The sequence below is a fragment of the Tamandua tetradactyla genome, chromosome 7 (assembly GCF_023851605.1).
Source record: "Tamandua tetradactyla isolate mTamTet1 chromosome 7, mTamTet1.pri, whole genome shotgun sequence".
Taxonomy (NCBI): Eukaryota; Metazoa; Chordata; class Mammalia; order Pilosa; family Myrmecophagidae; genus Tamandua; species Tamandua tetradactyla.
Window position 1 is genome coordinate 99,670,565 of NC_135333.1, and position 18,182 is coordinate 99,688,746.

The 18,182-nt window shown below is 38.0% G+C and overlaps 1 protein-coding gene across 2 annotated transcripts in view; it reads left to right on the forward strand.

The window, feature by feature from the left end:
• Positions 1-13,182: 13,182 nt before the first annotated feature.
• Positions 13,183-18,182, forward strand: part of LRRK2 (leucine rich repeat kinase 2) — a 156,028-nt gene continuing 151,028 nt past the window's right edge. The window contains exons 1-2 of one of the 2 annotated variants that reach the window (XM_077170530.1): positions 13,183-14,045; positions 14,348-14,433. In XM_077170530.1, the coding sequence (XP_077026645.1) occupies positions 13,892-14,045; positions 14,348-14,433 (240 nt within the window). In that variant the 5' untranslated portion in view covers positions 13,183-13,891. The remainder of the gene's footprint in view (positions 14,046-14,347; positions 14,434-18,182) is intronic. The other variant, XM_077170531.1, reaches the window with a different exon arrangement.

Sequence of the window (18,182 nt, forward strand, 5' to 3'; positions counted from 1 at the left end):
TTTAATCCACTCTGACAGTCTATGTCTTTTGATTGGGGAGTTTAATCCATTAACATTTAGTGTTATTACTGTACAGGTAGCACTTTCTTCTACCATTTTGCCTTTTGGATTTTATATGTCATATCTAATTTTCCTTCTTTTTACCTTTACTCATAGTCTTCCTTTCTACACTCTTCTCCACACCTCTCTCTTCTGTCTTTTCATATCTGTCTGTAGTGCTCCATTTAGTATTTCTTGCTGATCTGGTCTCTTGGTTACAAATTCTCTCAGTGATTTTTTGTCTGAAAATGTTTTTATTTCCCCCTCATTTTTGAAGGACAATTTTGCTGGATATAGAATTCTTGGTTGGCAGTTTTTCTCTTTTAATAATTTAAATATATCATCCCACTGTCTTCTCGCGTCCATGGTTTCTGCTAAGAAATCTACACATAGTCTTATTGGGCTTCCCTTGTATGTGATGGATTGCTTTTCTCTTGCTGCTTTCAAGATTCTCTCTTTCTCTTTGACCTCCAACATTCTGATTAGTAAATGTCTTGGAGTATGTCTATTTGGATCTATTCTCTTTGGGGTATGCTGCACTTCTTGGATCTGTAATTTTAAGTCTTTCATTAGAGTTGGGAAATTTTCAGTGATAATTTCTTCCATTAGTTTTTCTCCTCCTTTTCCCTTCTCTTCCCTTCTGGGACACCCACAACACGTATATTCATGCGCTTCATATTGTCCTTCAATTCCCTGAGTCCCTGCTCATATTTTTCCATTTTTTCCCCTATATTTCCTTTTTCTTGTTGGATTTCAGATGTTCCGTCCTCCAGTTCACTAATTCTATCTTCTGCCTCTCAAAATCTACCATTATAGGTTTTCATTTTTTTTCATCTCTTCTACTGTGCCTTTCATTCCCATAAGTTCTGTGATTTGTTTTTTCAGCCTTTCGATTTCTTCTTTTTGTTCATTCCTTGCCTTCTTTATATCCTCTCTCACTTCATTGATTTGGTTTTTGATGAGGTTTTCCATGTCTGTTCATATATTCTGAATTAATTGTTTCAGCTCCTGTATCTCATTTGAATTGTTGGCTTGTTCCTTTGACTGGGCCATATCTTCAATTTTCCTAGTGTGATGTGTTATTTTTTGCTGGCATCTAGGCATTTAATTACTTGAATTAGTTTATTCTGGAGATTGCTTTCACTTCTTTTACCTAGGATTTTCTTGCTGGATGAATTTGTTGTCTCTCTGTTCTTTGACATTCAGTTCAGCTTTTTCTGGACCTCTAGCTTAGGTTTTGTTTAACAGAGGAGAATTTTTCAGTTCTTGTTTCTTGCCCTACTTGCATGGTGCCTTCCCCCCAACCCTTAGGAGGGTCTGCTTAGGTATTATAGACCCTAGCTGGATTTTCCCAGATCAAACTGGCCTCCTATCAGGAGGAAAGAGGAGGTTTTCCTTGAAGGTGAGACCCAGCAGGTTGAAAGACTCTCCTGTGAAGTCTCTGGGCTCTGTTTTTCTTATCCTGCCCAGTATATGGCACTTGTCTGCCTGTAGGTCCCACCAGCATAAGATGATGTGGTACCTTTAACTTTGGCAAACTCTCCCTGCTGGGGACATAGTGGAGACAGAGGAGAGGTTATAGGCTGATTTTAATGGCTTCAAATCACCAAGCCCTGCTGCCTGAATTCCTTGAGGGAGAGATTCCACCTGAGTTTGGCTTCACCCCTCCCCTAGGGAAGGCACAGGCTCCAGACAAGCCCCAAACGAGCTTGTTTCTGCATATGCCTGGGGCAGTTGCAGCCTGAGAAGCACTGCCCCTGTATCCAAAGGCAGTCAAGCCTTTGTAGAAACACAGCCGCAAAAACCTTTGTTTCCTTTTTTTTACTTTTTCCGTCAGCCCTGCCCCCCTGGCGCCAGGGCAAAAATGAGCAACCTCTGCTTTGACCAGGTTCACCTGACCTGGGGGCCTGTTTTTTTTGTAGTCAGAATTTGTTAATTAATTCCACAATTGGCATTTGGTTGGGCTCAGCCCCTGCTGCTGGCCAAGTCTCTTTTCTTTCCCCTCTGGGAAGTAGTCTATGGGGGAGGGGTGCCGGCCACCATGTCTTAGGGAACTCATAGTTCTGGGGGTGCTCGTAGCCAGTCCAGCTGGTCCAGACTGGGGTACGCTATGTGTCCGGTCACTGACGTGGCCCCAGGAGCTGTTCTGTATTGTTTCTGGTTATTTATTAGTTGTTCTGGAGGGCAAACTAAAACGCACACATTGCTAAGCCACCATCTTGGCCTGGAAGTCCCTGTCTGCTTTTTATATATTCCCAAAGTAACCTATATTTCCCTCATTGCAGCACTAATTACTCAGTGCTATACCATTCCTAGATTGTAAACCATGTTCACGTCTATATTCCAAGGCACTGAACAGATAAACAGGAGTTCAATAAACAATTGTTTATTGAACAATTGGTGATGGGGAAGTTTTGCTAGACAGTCCAAGTGGCCATGACATACTTTCCATCAGCATGATCTGCTTTCTTCTCCACTTTTCTACCAATTTTATCTTAATAATGACTTTCTTCAATGAGTGTGATTCAAGCTGGCCTTTTTGTTCTTTTTTTGTGCTTTCATGGCTACCATTCCCCCTTAGATATGTTATTATTAATGCATTTAATAAGTTGTGTTGCCAGTCTGAGTGCCGTTGTCTCTCTTCAAAGTTACTTAATATATTATCTTTGGTCTGATCTGCTTTTGTTGATTTTATGCAGCAATTTTTTTCCCAAGCTGTTATGAATATACGGAGCTCCTCTAAATAGTTCCCATGTTTTGACTGCCAATAACAACACCACCAGTGGAGGGGACTGTATCCACATTTTTTCAGCAAGATTGTTGATTATATTTGGGAAGAATCTCTCACTTCAGAAAAAAGGTGAACTGTAATTTAGAGATAATAAAAAAAAAAGGCAAGAAGTAGATTCAGAAAGACTTTCCTTACAGATACTTAAAATAGGAAAAATATCTCATTAATATCCAAAAAGTACCCAAAGAATAACTCCACTTGTAAAGCACACATCCACTCCCATTCACAGCTCAGGGCACTGCACGTGGGAGCTTAAGCCCTCAACGCTGTGCAGAACTGGTTCTCACTCAAATCTCATTTCCTAATCCAAAGGGCACTTTTCAGTCCTTCCTGCTCTTGACCTTACTGGTAAACACCCCCCTTTTAAGCACTTCTTCTGTTCTCTCCTCACCCCTTTGCTCTACCTCTTGAACCTTCTTTTAGTCTGTTCAGTTCTTATAGTCCATTTCTTATAGTTCCCTCTTAGTCCCCTCTTTCTTTTACATGTAAGGCGATTTCATCAATATTCAGGGCTTTCCTAGCTAGTTAGGAAAAATTTCCTTTCTGCTATAATAGTAATTCCTGTGTTGTTTTGTTTGATAATTGTTTGAATCTGTTTCACTAGAAGGTGAGGTACTTCAGAGTTGTGATGAATCTGTTCTAGTTTGCTAGCTGCCAGAATGCAATATCCCAGAAACAGAATGGTTTTTAAAAAGGGGAATTTAATAAGTTGTAAGTTAACAGTTTTTAGTCCATGGAAATGTCCCAATTAAAGCAAGTCTATAGAAATGTCCAATCTAAGACACACAGGGAAAGATACCTTGGTTCAAGAGGGCTGATGAAGTTCAGGGTTTCTCTCTCAAGTGGAAAGGCACGTGAACATGACATCCTCTGCTAGCTTTCTCTCCTGGCTTCCTGTTTTGTGAAGCTCCCCAGGAGGCATTTTTTCATCTGCGAAGGTGGCTGCCTGATGGACTCTCTGCTTCTCGTGGCTATGTCGTACTGTGGTGTTCTGCTGTGGCTTTCTTGTCATTCTCAAAAGGCATACTTTCCAAAAAACGTCTCCTCTTTTATAGGATCCCAGTAAACTAATCAAGACTCATGTAGAATGGGTGGAAACACATCTCCATCTAATCAGGTTTAATACCCACAATTCATCAAGTCACATCTCCTTGGTGATAACTTAATCAAGTCTCCAACCTATAGTGCTGAATAGGGATTAAATTAGAAGGAACCTTTGCTCCCACAAGATTGAATAGGATTAAAACATGTCTTTTCTAGGGTACATAAATCCTTTCAAACTAGCACAGTATCTTTTCGGGTTTTCAGCAGGTGGAAGAGAACCTTTACATAGAAGGTGCACGATAATTGACATAATGAATTTAATACCTGAATACCCTGAAAGATGCTTGTTTTATAGTCCAAATTTGCCTTCTTATTAACCTCAAGAAAATACACTAAACTAATTAAATAATCAGCATTTAATATAGTCTGGAAGGATGTATGCTTCTAGTAGTAGGCTAACTAAAATCATCCACTTATGAAAGTCAAAAATACATCTGAATTTTCAGGTAACTCCAATAGTGTTGAAAGAGATGATGGTATATATCTCTTCATTTGGAAAACAGGCAATTATGTGTATTTATTTTATAGCTATGTTAGGTAAGGAGTAAGAAACCATGCTCTAAAGACATCAATTAATTATTGAACTATAAAAATGTTTCTCCTAAAAAGAAATTTCAAATTACTCTTTTTTTTTCTGTAAAGGAATGTGATAAAAATGATCACTTTATTGTTCTTGTTCTTCATATTATTTTATCAGTAGAGATGCTTTTCAGGAGATTACGTAACATGACTAAGAATTTTATTAATTCAATCCATGAAATATTTCTTGATCATCCATATTATGCCCAGTAACAAAAAGGCATGATCTACTTTGGGTGAAATAGACATTGAATGATTTCAACACCTTTTTGCTTCTCCATGATACTCTTAATATAGGCATGCACCTCTGAAATTTTAAAATTGGAACATAATATTAACATATATTTGGGGAGAATCCTTTCCAGAGGAAACCAAGTGTGTAAACTGTAGATATTCTGCCATTCTAATCTCAGAGTAACTCTGATTTGACTTTAATGAGAGATTATTTCAACTGATATGAGGAGAGCGTCACATCACAAGCACAGTTGCAATTTTTATGTCTAGACCCCAGAAAAAAAAAAGTTGCTTGCTATGTATATCATGCACAGATGACAAAGACTCAGTGTAGATTCAGAGATTAGAGAGCCTCTCTCTGGTTTAATGAAACTCACCTAAGAACACCAAAAACATGTGAGTTTGAGAACTTGATTCACATAGTGCATGTTTGCTTTTTTTAAAAAACTTTTTTAAATGTATAATATAACATATATACAAAGCAAAGAAAGAAAAAAGCATTAATTTTCAAAGCACTCATCAGCAAGTAGTTACAGGACAGATCCCAGAGTTTGTCATAGGCTACTACTCCACTATCTCTAATTTTTCCTTCTAGCTGCTCCAGAATATTATAGGTTGAAGGAATTTTTTTTTCTTTTGTTTTATCATCACAATTGACTTTTGTGTGTGTGAAAAATAACATAAATACAAAAAAGCAATACATTTCAAAGCACATTGCAACAATTAGTTTTAGAACAGAGTTCAGAGTTTGGTATGGGTTACAATTCCACAACTTTAGGTTTTTACTTCTAGCTGCTGTAAGATACTGGAGACTAACAGAAATACCAATATAATGACCCAGCAATCATACTTATTTATAAAACCCTACCTTCTCTATATAACTCCACCATCACTTTGATCTTTCTATCCCACTCTTTAGGGCTATTTGGGCTGTGTCCAGTCTAACTTTTTCATGTTGGAAGGGGCTGTTGATAATACGGGATAGGGGAATGGAACTAGCTGATGTTCTGGAAAGGAAGGTCCCTCTGGGTTTTAGGACTAAAACCAGTCCTAAAACTTTTTTTCTCTTATATATTTTGAACAATTTATTATTTCCTCATATATGTAAATTCCCATGCAAATTTAAAAGACTTCTTGCTAATCTGATGGGTAAAAAAGTTAATTTATTGTTTTATTATTTTGAGCACCAGTTGAGTTGAATGCACATATAATTACTTTTATTATGAAATTATATAATAAATAAATAGAAATATATATTTATTAGAATATATATTTATTCTAGAAATGTAGAATATAGATAGTAATATAATTAATGCCCATATATTTAACAATAAGTTTAAGAAAAAATAATTACAGATTTAATTGTAGCCTCCCACGTACTCCTCCTGGATCCATACCTATTTTCTTCACTCCAGTGGTAACTGCTAGTCAGAATTTAGTATATATCATTCTCAGGCATATTTTATACTTTGCTGCATATGTGTATATCCATAAAGGATATGTAACTTTGCATGTTTTTTTATTGCATTAAATTATTGATATCATAGAATATATCCTACTATCTATCCTGCTACAACTTCCTTTCTCTCTCTTTTTTTTTTTCTCATGAGCAGGCACCAAGAATTGAACCTGGGTGTCCGGCATGGCAGGCAAGAATTCTACCACTGAGCCACTGTCACACCACCCCCTGCTACAATTCTTTTAAAGCCCAATATTATATTTTTGTTCATTAGCCATGTTGATACATGGACCTCTAGTTCAATTATTTTCACTCATTTATGCAAGTCCATTGTGTAAACATATGCAATGTGTTAATAGATATTTAAGTAGTTTTCATTTTCTCTAAAAGCAAAAATGCTGCACTGAACATTTTATACAAGTCTCCTTATGCACGTGTGAGAGTTTCTCCAGGGAGTATCATTGTAGCGAAGGTGCTGGGCCATAGCAAGCATACACCTTCAGCATTCCTAGCTTTTGCCGTATTACTCTCCAAAGTGACTATTATGACTTATATGCCCACCAGGATTGTAGAAGTACTCTAGTTGCTACACATCACATGCCAATAATTGGTATCAAACTTTAAAATTTTGGTTAAACTGAGAGATGTGAAATGACATCTCATTTTGGTTTAATTTGCATTTCCTTGATTACTTGTAGGGTTGAGAGATCTTTCCTTAGGTTTATTGGCCATTTCTTTCTTCTGCAAATTGCCTTTTATATCCATGCTTATTTTACAACAAAGCTATTTATCTTTTCCTTTATGATTTGTGATAGTTCTTTTTGTATATTCTTATTATTAATCTCTTCTTGGTTTCATACATTGCAAAAATCTTCTTACAGCTGATTATCCTTTAACTTTGCTGATGGGATTTTTTTATGTACCAGGTTTTAAATTTTAACGTAGCTGAATTTAACAGTTTTTTTCCTTTAGGGGTTGTGTTTTTTATGGCTCATATTTCCCTACCTTAAGATCATAAACATAGTTTCCTACATTTTTTCCCCAAACTTTTGAAGTTTCATTTTTCATATAAAAAAATCTTTAATCTACTTTATTTTGGGGTATTGCTTATGGGATTTTTTGGGTGCAATGCATGATTTTATGTTTTTCCATAACTAATTGTCCCAGAAACATTTATCAAATAATACCTTCTCTTTCCACTGATATGCAATATGTCTCTCAGATGCCATTTCTGTATACGTAAGGGTGTGTTTCTGGGTCCTCTATACTTTTTCACTGGTCGCTTTGGTAACTGTGCCAATAACATGCCAATTGATTTCTATAGCTTCGTAAGATGACAATGCATACTTCATATACTGTACAAGCTGTGCCCTACACATTTGCACAGTCTGAGAGAATAGGTGGAGTCTGAAATCCAAATCCTGTTTGGTTCACCCTGGCATGGGGCTGAGTCCGCCTGGAGGGAGGGGCCCATTTTTCTAACTCACAGGAAGACATTGTCTGCTGAACAAACTCTGAGCCTCTGGGTCTATGTACACTTCCTCCCCACAGGGGTGCTTTGTCCTACTCTGGTGAATTGATAAGATATAGGCAAGTAGAAGCAACTGTGGAATGTCTTTCTTTCTTCAATGTTTTATAAAACACTTATGCTTGCAACTTTTTTTTTTTCAGCTTGCCAATTGTTTTTTAATTTCATTTGTGGTTTTACTTTGACTGTAGAAAATTCAATTTTTTATGGAGACACATATTTCAATCTCCTGTGTTTCTTTCTTTATGTCTCCTCATACCAAGATTAAATAACTATTACTCTATATTTTCTTCCCAAAGCTATTTTCATTTAACTTTTAATCCATCTTTAATATGTTTTGATATTTTCTATAAATTAGCAGTGTCAGTTTTATTGTTTCTTCCCAAGAAGTTAAACAAATATTCTAGCACTGAATGCCACCTTTATCATGAATTTGTGCCTGCAGCAATTTTTTATTTTCAGTTTTGGTAATTTCTTGAAGAGTTGTTAAGTTTTGGGATTTTATTCGATCAATTAAGAATTTTTGAAAGCTAAGAGGACATTTTTTCCTACTATGGTAGGAGTTTATAGAAGGAAGCTCTCAACAGAAAATTAATGGCCCCATATTTTTCAGTTTGCTAAAGCTGCCAGAATGCAATATACCAGAAATGGGTTGGTTTTTACAATGAGGATTTATTAATTTACAAATTTACAGTTCTAAGTCTGTGAAATGTCCAAATTAAGGCAGCAATAGGATGACACCTTCTCTAAAGAAAGGCTGTTGGCATCTGGGATTCCTCTGTCTTATGAGAAAGAACATGCTGGTATCTGCTGGTTCTTTGTTCCCAGCTTATGTTGCTTCCAGCTTCTGGTCCCAGTGGCTTTTTCTTACAGGTCCTGTGGGTTCTTCTTGCTTCTCTGGGTGCTTCTCTCTCTCCAAATGTCTCTTATCCTCTCATAAAGGACTCTAGTAAAGGATTAAGACCCACCTTAAGTTGAGTGGGTCAAACCAAAAGTACCTTTCTTCACCTTTGGACACATTTTACTCTCACATCTACTTTTTCAGACTGAGCTGTCACTACTACTTAGGAATTGAAATCTTCATATAATCACTTTACACTGAAATTTGGTCATCTAAGTTTGTATGATATGAGGTGGGGATTTTAACTGGGGGTGGGGGGAGAAAAATTGTCATCCCTCTAAAATAACTATCATGGAAAAAAAGTAGGAACAACATGTAAAGGCAGCAGTCATGGTGGCCTTTAGGAAAAATGGAGCAGAGAAGCTCTGTGAGCAAAGCTCATTTATTTCAAATAAATGGATTTTTAAAAGTGGATTGACATCTGACATTAATATTTATTCTAACAAGTTACCTAACAACTGAAGTTATTGATTCCTATGTAGATTGTTATAATTATTGGATGCAAAGATAATAAATATTTCTGGCTTGGACTTTTGAAACAGTTTGCATATTGTAAGCACAGTTTCAATGAAACATACTTTGAAGCAAAAAAAAAAATTGGGTGGGTCATGCCTCAATTGAAATAACATATCAAAAGATTTCATTTACAATAGTTCTGCTGCCACAGGAATGGATTAAAAGAACATGGCCTTTTCAGGGTACATGACAGTTTCAAACCAGCATACTCTGCCTCTGGACCCTAAAAGGACATGTTCTTTCCATATGCAAAATACATTCATCCCATTACAATATCACAAAAACCTTAAATTATTTCAGTAACAATATTAAGTATAAAGTCTCATCAAAATCAGTTACAGGTGTGGCATATCCTAAGGCAAAATTCTCCTCTGGCTGTGGAACTTAGAACAAGTTATCTGCTTCCAATATACAGAGGAGAAACAGTCATAGGATAGATGTTCCCATTTCCATGGAGAGAGATTGGAAGGAAAATAGGCATCAAAGTTCTGAAACAGTTCTGAAAAACTGAAGGGCATACTTCATTAGATTTTAAGATCTGAGAGTCAGCTATAGAATGACATTTTGTCTTGAGGCTTGAGAGAGCAACAGTCCTACCCTTTCCATGGTCTTGCACAGTGCACAGCAGCCCTGCTTTCTCCAAACACTAGGCTGAGGGATCCAATATCTCCAAACATTGGGGAGACAGATATATTTTCCATTCCACCCTCTTCAAGCATCTGAGTGGCAGCTAGACTCTCTGTCATCTCTAGGCACAGGCTCACCCTTCTCTGAACAGTGGGGTTGTGGCCAGGGTCTCCCCAGTCCCTGGAGAATGTGCTCCACCTTCTCAGAGGGCTGAGGAGGCAACATTCTTCCTGAACAATAGGGCAGCCAAGCTCCCCTCAACTTCCCAGGCATCTGAGAGCCATGAGGTAATACTCTTCTTGTACAATGGGTGGGAGGCCCATTCTCTGCAAACTCTGGGACTCACCCATTCCACATGCATGGGTGGGTCCACTATCCTGGTCCAAGATTTCTTTGTACCAGATATCAGTTCCCATGGTTCTGCCTTTGAAGTAATTTTTCCTTCAATCTCTTCCTTTTCTATCTCCCTTTAGCCCACACTGGCAGTGGTTCTGTTCACACAGATCTTGCAAAAAATTTGTTGGCTTCACATGCAACACACAGGAGTCCTAACTGTCAGACAATAAGACTTTCCATAAATCATTTCTGAATAGCTGCATTTTCAATACAGGCTTGTCCTGAAACGGCTGGCTGTTTGCCTATTCGGTTAATCCTCATAAAACATACATAATCAGTAATTCACAATATCATCACTTAGTTGCATATTCATCATTTCTTAGAACAGTTGCATCGATTTAGAAAAAGAAATAAAAAGATAACAGAAAAAGAAATAAAATGATAACAGAGAAAAAAAAGTTATACATACCATACCCCTTACCCCTCGCTTTCATTGATCACTAGCATTTAAACTAAATTTATTTTAGCATTTGTTCCCCCTATTATTTATTTTTATTCCATATGTTCTACTCCTTTGTTGACAAGGTAGATAAAAGGAGCATCAGACACAAGGTTTTCACAATAACACAGTCACATTGTGACAGCTGTATCATTATTCAATCATCCTCAAGAAACATGGCTACTGGAACACAGCTCTACATTTTCAGGCAGTTCCCTCCAGCCTCTCCATAATATCTTGAATAACAAGATGACATCTACTTGATGCATAAGAGTAACCTCCAGGATAACCTCTCGACTCTGTTTGGAATCTCTCAGCCATTGACACTTTGTCTCATTTCCCTCTTCCCCCTTTTGGTTGAGAAGGTTTTCTCAATCCCTTGATGCTAAGTCTCAGCTCATTCTAGGGTTTTTCTCAATCCCTTGATGCTGAGTCTCCGTTCATTCCAAGATCTCTGTCCCAAGTTGCCAGGAAGGTCCACACCCCTGGGAGTTATGTCCCACGTAGAGAGGGGTAGGGTGGTGAGACTGCTCATTGCGTTGGCTGGAGAGAGGGGCCACATCTGAGCAAAAAAAGAGGCTCTCTTGGGGGTGACTCTTAGGCCTAAATTTTAAGTAGACTTGACCTATCCTTTGTGGGGTTAAGTTTCATATGAACAAACCCCAAGACTGGGGGCTCTGCCTATAGTTTTGGTTGTCCACACTGCTTGTGAGAATATCAAGAATTCAACTTGGGGAAGTTGAATTTCTCCCCATTCTCACCACTCCCCGAAGGGGGCTTTGCAGATACTTTTCCACTCACTGATTGAATCATTCTGGGATTCATCGGGGCATCACTCTGGACAAACCAGCAAAATCTCATGTCCTACCTGAGATTCCAAGTACTTATGGCATTCAATCAAACTATCTACATAAGTTATATTAGGAGATGCACTAGTCAAAATATAAATTTTGTAACAAACATTTTTTGCTTTAGTCTCACACAGAAGGTGACATTTTAAAATATTAATTACCATTTATTTTCAATACCCTGCAATAATGACATTCCTTTGTTCTTCCTCATGCAAAAACATTTTTAAAATTGTACCTTGTACATTTCACTATTAGCATACACTCTAGGCATTGCTAGAAAATCACCTACTCTTATTCTGGTTAATATAGAGTAGAAAATAAATAGATAACGGATGGATGAATATCAATTGAGGAAAAGAGGAAGTTCCTTTTCTATTTAAATTTACCTTCTCTTAGAAAGGAGCTGTACTTTCATTTCTTGTATGATAATAATCCAGTAGACTGAGAAGGGAAAACTGATGCAGAAGAAGGTGTAAGGAAGGTATGAAGGGAGAATTGATAGGAAAGTTTGATATCCATTATGTAGTCAGAAGTCAAAGAAGTTCAGAAGCCAGTTAATAAGAGATATATTGCAGATACGATAAAGATTACAAAGCAGAGATTTTTTTTTAAGTTTTCATTATGGAAATTGTCTTTATTATAAAAGGTAGAGAGAATAGTATGAGAACTCCCAAGAACCCATCTGCAACAATTTTTAATTCAAAGTTAATATTGTTTCATTTATACCTCCATGCACTTTATCTCTTCTCCCACTATTATATTACTTCGAAGTAAATATTAACCATTATATCATTTCAGTTGTAAATATTTTATCATGAATCTGTAAAAGATAGAAATCTCTTTATAACAATAATAAAACATTTATGAAACATACTCATACTATCATAATCATTAATACTGCCAATTTGCTACTTTACTCACATAATGATTACGGAATGCTATCTCATTTTGATTAAAGTAACAGATTGTGAAGAACCCTGAATTTGGTGTTAAGAGATTGACATGAGTTTAAATCCCAAATCTCAACTTGCAAATTGTGTGAATGGGGCAAATCTCCTCACCGAACATCTCCGAATATCAATTTTCTCATTAATAAAGAATGATAAGTAATAGCTGTCTTATCCATTTCACAGTTGTCATCAGCATAAACAAGTTAGGGGACATGAAAGGAATCTAAAATTGTGAAGTACTAACTTCCAGTCCAGTCTTTTCCTTTATGAATGACGCTGAGGATAGAACACCTGTGTCCAGCCGTCTACAGAGCTTTTTAAGTAGATTTCCTTTTGTGAACAACATATGACTTTGGTACATTTTTTTTTTAACTTTAGAGTTGTTAATGCCCATATTCTTAAGTCTGAACAGCAGAGCTGCAAAATTTAGTTTTTGTTCTTTCATCTTTTCTACAGGTCATTTCATTTACCTTGTCTTTCTCTTTACTCATAAAAGCACTGGTTGATTACTTGTTGGTGTGCCCCAATTATCAGGATCCGACCTAGGCAAACTCAAAAGTTAATTAATTTCAGAGCCGTTTTGGCCACCAGAACTTCAGATAACTAACAAGGAAGACACATTTTATTTCCTCCCCTACAAACAGGTAGAATTTAAGAGTCACATAAAACAATTTAGCCGGGCAAATTTTGATTGCTAAAACGTCGCTCCATCTGGGGGGGTGGGGGTGGGAATGACTCATCTCCCTCTAGGGGGAACCCTAAAGAGAATGCTTCCCTTAAAGGGCCAACTGGGCGGCGTCCTTTTTCTCCTACGCCCTGATTTCTATTCTTAGATTTGGAGTTAGGCGGCTTTCACTTTTGCTTTTCCTGGTTTCCAAACCTTCTTGGGGCTAAAGGAGTCCAGGTTGGCGGGTCCGGGAGGGTGGCGGGCTCCAGCAGCAGCCTGCGCGCCTCCTCCGCACCCGGCCGCGGGTACTCGGCGAAGTTCGCTGAGTCAGTTTGTTCCTGCGCGACTGCGGTAGTGGCGCCGCGGCTGAGGAATCCGGACAGACGAAACGGCGCCCGTCGCGGGTACCGTAGCGGAGCACGCGCGGGTCACGGTTCCCGTCGGCCCGGCCCGGCCCGGCTCACGCGGGTCGAGCCCAGCCTGGACCACCAGGCAGCGATTTTGCGCGGCGCGTCGCGTCGCCTCAGCCGAGCCTCCGGCAGGCCACAGCTCGTTTTTTTTTTTTTTTGGAGCGGGGGTTTGGAGGAAGCAGGGGAGGAGGGCTCGGGGAGAGGAAGGGGAGTGCAAGGCGGAGAGACGTCGCTTTCCTCATCAACAAGCGGGCGTGGGCAGATGGGGCCGGCGGGTAGTGCCGGCTGCGGGCGGTGAGTTGTGCTCGCCCCGGGGAGCAGTGGCCTGCGCCCGGAACCGCTCCCTGAGCAGCCCGGCATTCGTGCACGGAGGGGCGGCGGGTGTGGAGCGGGGTCCACCATGGCCAGTGGCAGCTGTCAGGGGTCCGAGGAGGAGGACGAGGAAACTCTGAAGAAGTTGATAGTTAGGCTGAAAAATGTCCAGGAAGGAAAACAGATAGAGACGCTCGTCCAAATCCTGGAGGATATGCTGGTGTTCACCTTCGCCGACCACGGTAATCATTTGCAAGGGACCTGTTCCTCACCCCCCCACCCCCACCCCCACCCCCGTCACACACGCACACATACACACACGCACACATTTGCAAACTTTATTCCCTGCTCTTTGGATCTCTACTCAGGCCACGACTTTTAAGAAGTGGCCAATTCCCTGTTCCTTTCCCTGAGACAGAGAAGGGAATTGGAAATTTCAGGAAAGTCTTGGGGCCTCTTTTGCTGTCCCCCACCCCCTTCAGATTTTAAAAGGGCTTCGTGAATCATAATTTTGCTTCTTTCCCCCCACCCGCTTCTTTTCCAGCCTCCAAATTATTTCAAGGCAAAAATGTCCATGTGCCTCTCTTGATTGTCTTGGACTCATACATGAGAGTCGCGAGTGTGCAGCAGGTAAAAGAGTTTTCTTTGTGTCCAGTTCCCCTTCTGCTTGGAAAGAGATGATTTTCTGTCATTACATACTCGGAGTTCTTGTTATTTCTGAGATTTGCCTTGGTCAACCGCTGACCGTGATTTGAAGATGGCAGCATTGCCCAATTATTATCAAATGCTAACTGTGGGTCTACTTTAAGAAGTAACTTTATAATACCAACCGACAGAATATGTACGGGAATTGACAGGAGTAATAATGGGTTGAGATCTAGTTTTGTTATCGCCTAGATGAGCTCATTAGTGTTCACATCAGATTAGTCTAAGAATCTTCCCAGAGCACAGTCTTGTCCTAGATATGACATCCCTGTTAATAGTTTGGAAAAGGGGTATAATTGACAGCAATAAAATGCAACTGAGGAACTCTCTTAGGTGTCAAGAGATTTTTTTTTTATTTGAAGACTGTTAGATTTGTGGTTTTGTTAGTAGTTTACCTTATCATATCTAAAGACAGTGCTTTGATTCCCTTATGTGTTTAAATTTATACTTTGTACTGTAGCAGTTTTCATGTAAAATGAGTTAACCTGAAACTTTTAGAATTCTTGTAATAGGAAACCTAGAGATTTGCTAAATAACTTGGATATATTAAATAGGGAGCTCTAAGATGACAATTAAGGATAATTTGCAGTCAAAACAGAATTACCGCATAACGTGATAACTTTTTTGAGTGCATTTTGAGATTTGGGAACTGAAATCAGTTTTGTTGTTCACATGTTAAATCCTGAAGAGAAAGAAAACAGAACTTTGGACTCCAAGGGGCAGTTAGAAAACCACTGTTTCTTAATGCTTATTTGAGAGGCTAGACATATGTAAGAATTATCTCTATTGCTAAATCTGTATCTTTACCTCTATGCCTATTTTTGTATCCATCTCTATAAAATCAGGGTGACCCAATATATCTAACTTCCTTTATATAAGAACATTTATATCTAGGATGAATCGTTACTTTTATTTTCCTTAAACTGTAAATTTTTTTCCATCTGACTATTAATTTTCAGGCTGCTATGAAACAAAACCAAGCAAAGATAGAGGCATGATAAAGCTGCTTGTTCTTTTTCAGTACTTGAAGTCTGAATTTTGCCCATGGAATATTTGTGTTGCTGCTTTTCACCCACATTTTCTCTTCTAACTTGCCTCTGCTTTGGTGTTCACAAGTGACTTCTAGCACTCTCCGTTTTCTGGATTTGTGCTTGTTTTAGTTCTCCCCGCCCCTCACCCTGCTCAGTCAACTTGGGAAAGTTGGACCCTGGGTGAGATTTGGTCTTCAGGGTCCTGAGGAGGCCATGCTAGAACTCAAGGGAACTCAAAACATACCAGTCACCTGGTTCTTATTCACGTCAGAAAACTTAAACCTGGTCCTCACTTCTCTGGAGTAGTTATGAATGTTACCCACTGTTCTTGTCTAGTGGGAACCAGAGGCAAAGTATGTTGGGAAATAAGGCATTGCCTTCTGAGTTGATAATGCAATGGCATAGAATTATTAATTACAGCACCATATATGCATATGTCTGCAAACATTATGTATGTTACATCATTTGATTCTCACTGGAGTCTCACTGTCACCTCAGAAATCTCACTGGATAATTTCCCCTCATGGTAATTCTGTGAGAGTAAGTAACTTATTTAGGACCACAGAGCTAGTGACAGAACCAGGGCATAAATGTGAGTCTTCTCACATCTTCAGAAATCTCTTTCCATTATACAGTCCACTGCTGTTGAATTTGCAGAGTTTTCATGCCCACGGTTTAATACTTCATTTAAAAGAAAATAGTTTTTTGTCTTTCAAATTTCTTCTATTGATAGGTTTAATTAGTACAGGTATCATCTAATGTTTTATATGTTGAATTAGCTGGACCTCCTAAATTAGAAGTTCTTAATTGATGAACTTAAGTTATAGTAAATGGACTCTTGATTACTCTTCAATAATAAATATTAAGGTTTGTTTCTGGAAGTTATGTAACATGATATTCTAGACTCTGAATTTTGTTCTTGAGGTCTTTTCATTATTTATAAATAATCTTCAATAAATGTCTATATTTAGAGGATTAGTAGTTAGGCTAGCTGCCTTGAAATTATCTTTTCCTGCCAATCATCTGATCATTTTAATTTATTCCCTGCACTCCTCAATTTTCATTACTTCTCTTTATCCACATAGTTTCAGGCTTTGAAAAAGAAGCAAAATAAATGAAAGTGACTAAAATTATATTTAACCACTAGAATATTTCCCATTGAGCACAAATTAAGGGCTTGAGTTTAAAGAATAATTATAATAAAATGAAACTACCAATTTAATTGTACTTTAATTATGCAGCATGGAAGCCTCTCCTTGAAAGATAAGCTCTTAATTGAACAGATTAATGAATCCATTGTTACTCTGATTTGCTGCCAGAGACTCTGTTTACTCATAAGAGTTTCACATAGTGACTGAAAACTCAAAAAAGCAATAACTGATGCTATTGCTTTACCGACCAAAAAAACAGGTGTTTTCTTTGAGTCAGTCATGCAGGTACAGAGATGAGTTCAGCATCCATGTGACCCATTCTCCTGTCCCCCCAAAGTTTTCAGACCCGGAAGTTGTTCAGAATGTTATTTTTCTTAAATATGTGGGAACGTTTCAATACATTTTATGAAACCACAGAAATAGCTGGTTTCTATGACAGCTGAATTGTCAGCTTAAGTGGAGGAGGATGTCCTACTTAAATATAAGGTAAAAATAACTCAAAAATTGCCTTTTCAAGCAATTTAAAATTATATAAAAGGAAGCAGTGACAGAGTAAAGCAATTCATGCTTAATATGGAAAAGATCCGGAAATAATATTGTGAAGAGATCTTGTATATCTTTTGTTTTTTTTATCTTTGTGAAATACCCCTTGTTTATTCCTGTAAACAAGGGCTCTAGGTACCTCTGTTCCTTACTGAATATACATAAATTCCTTACCATGCCATTCAACTCTCTTCATCTTTCAACTCCACTAGTAGTCGGTCTTATCTGGCAATATTTCGTACCCCTTACCCTTTAACACCTTTCTCCCTTCATAGCTCATGAGCTTTAGAAGATTCTATTTGCCTATTTTGTACAACCATATTTATAATTCTTTTGAAATTTATATGAAAAGTCCTATCTCTTCCATATAATATTCTTCTCTACATTATTGTACTTCACTGTGACTCTCACTTTCAGAATTTATATTATAGTATTTGTCATGTAATCTCATATTTAGATACTTCATTAATCTTTAGATGCTAAATATGTATGCATTTTCTGTTTTCTTGGTTTGTTCCTGACCATACCAAGTATAGTTCTATAATGCAATAGAATGGATTGAAGATTCTTTTAATTTAGAGAAGAATAGATAGTAGGAAGATTGGGTTTAATTTTAACTCCAGTTTCAAAACAGGACCTCATCTTTTTTTCACAGGTAAAAAGCAATTTATTTAAGTTGGTTTCAAGTGTAAATGGACTGAATGAATATACCTAAAAGGTATTAATAAGATAATGTTTCGTCTGGGAATGGGAAAAGTTCATGGGAGTTCTGTAATCTGCTCTAGACTTCATCCACTCATATTTAGGCATTCTGGAGAAATCTAGGTGGGGGGAAAATTGAAGAATTATACTTCCTCTCTAAATAACAGTTCCTTTCTCTTTATCCTGTAACTGATACAGTTTCAATGACTGGACAATGCCATTTCTTGTGAGCTGTTTTAGCTCTATT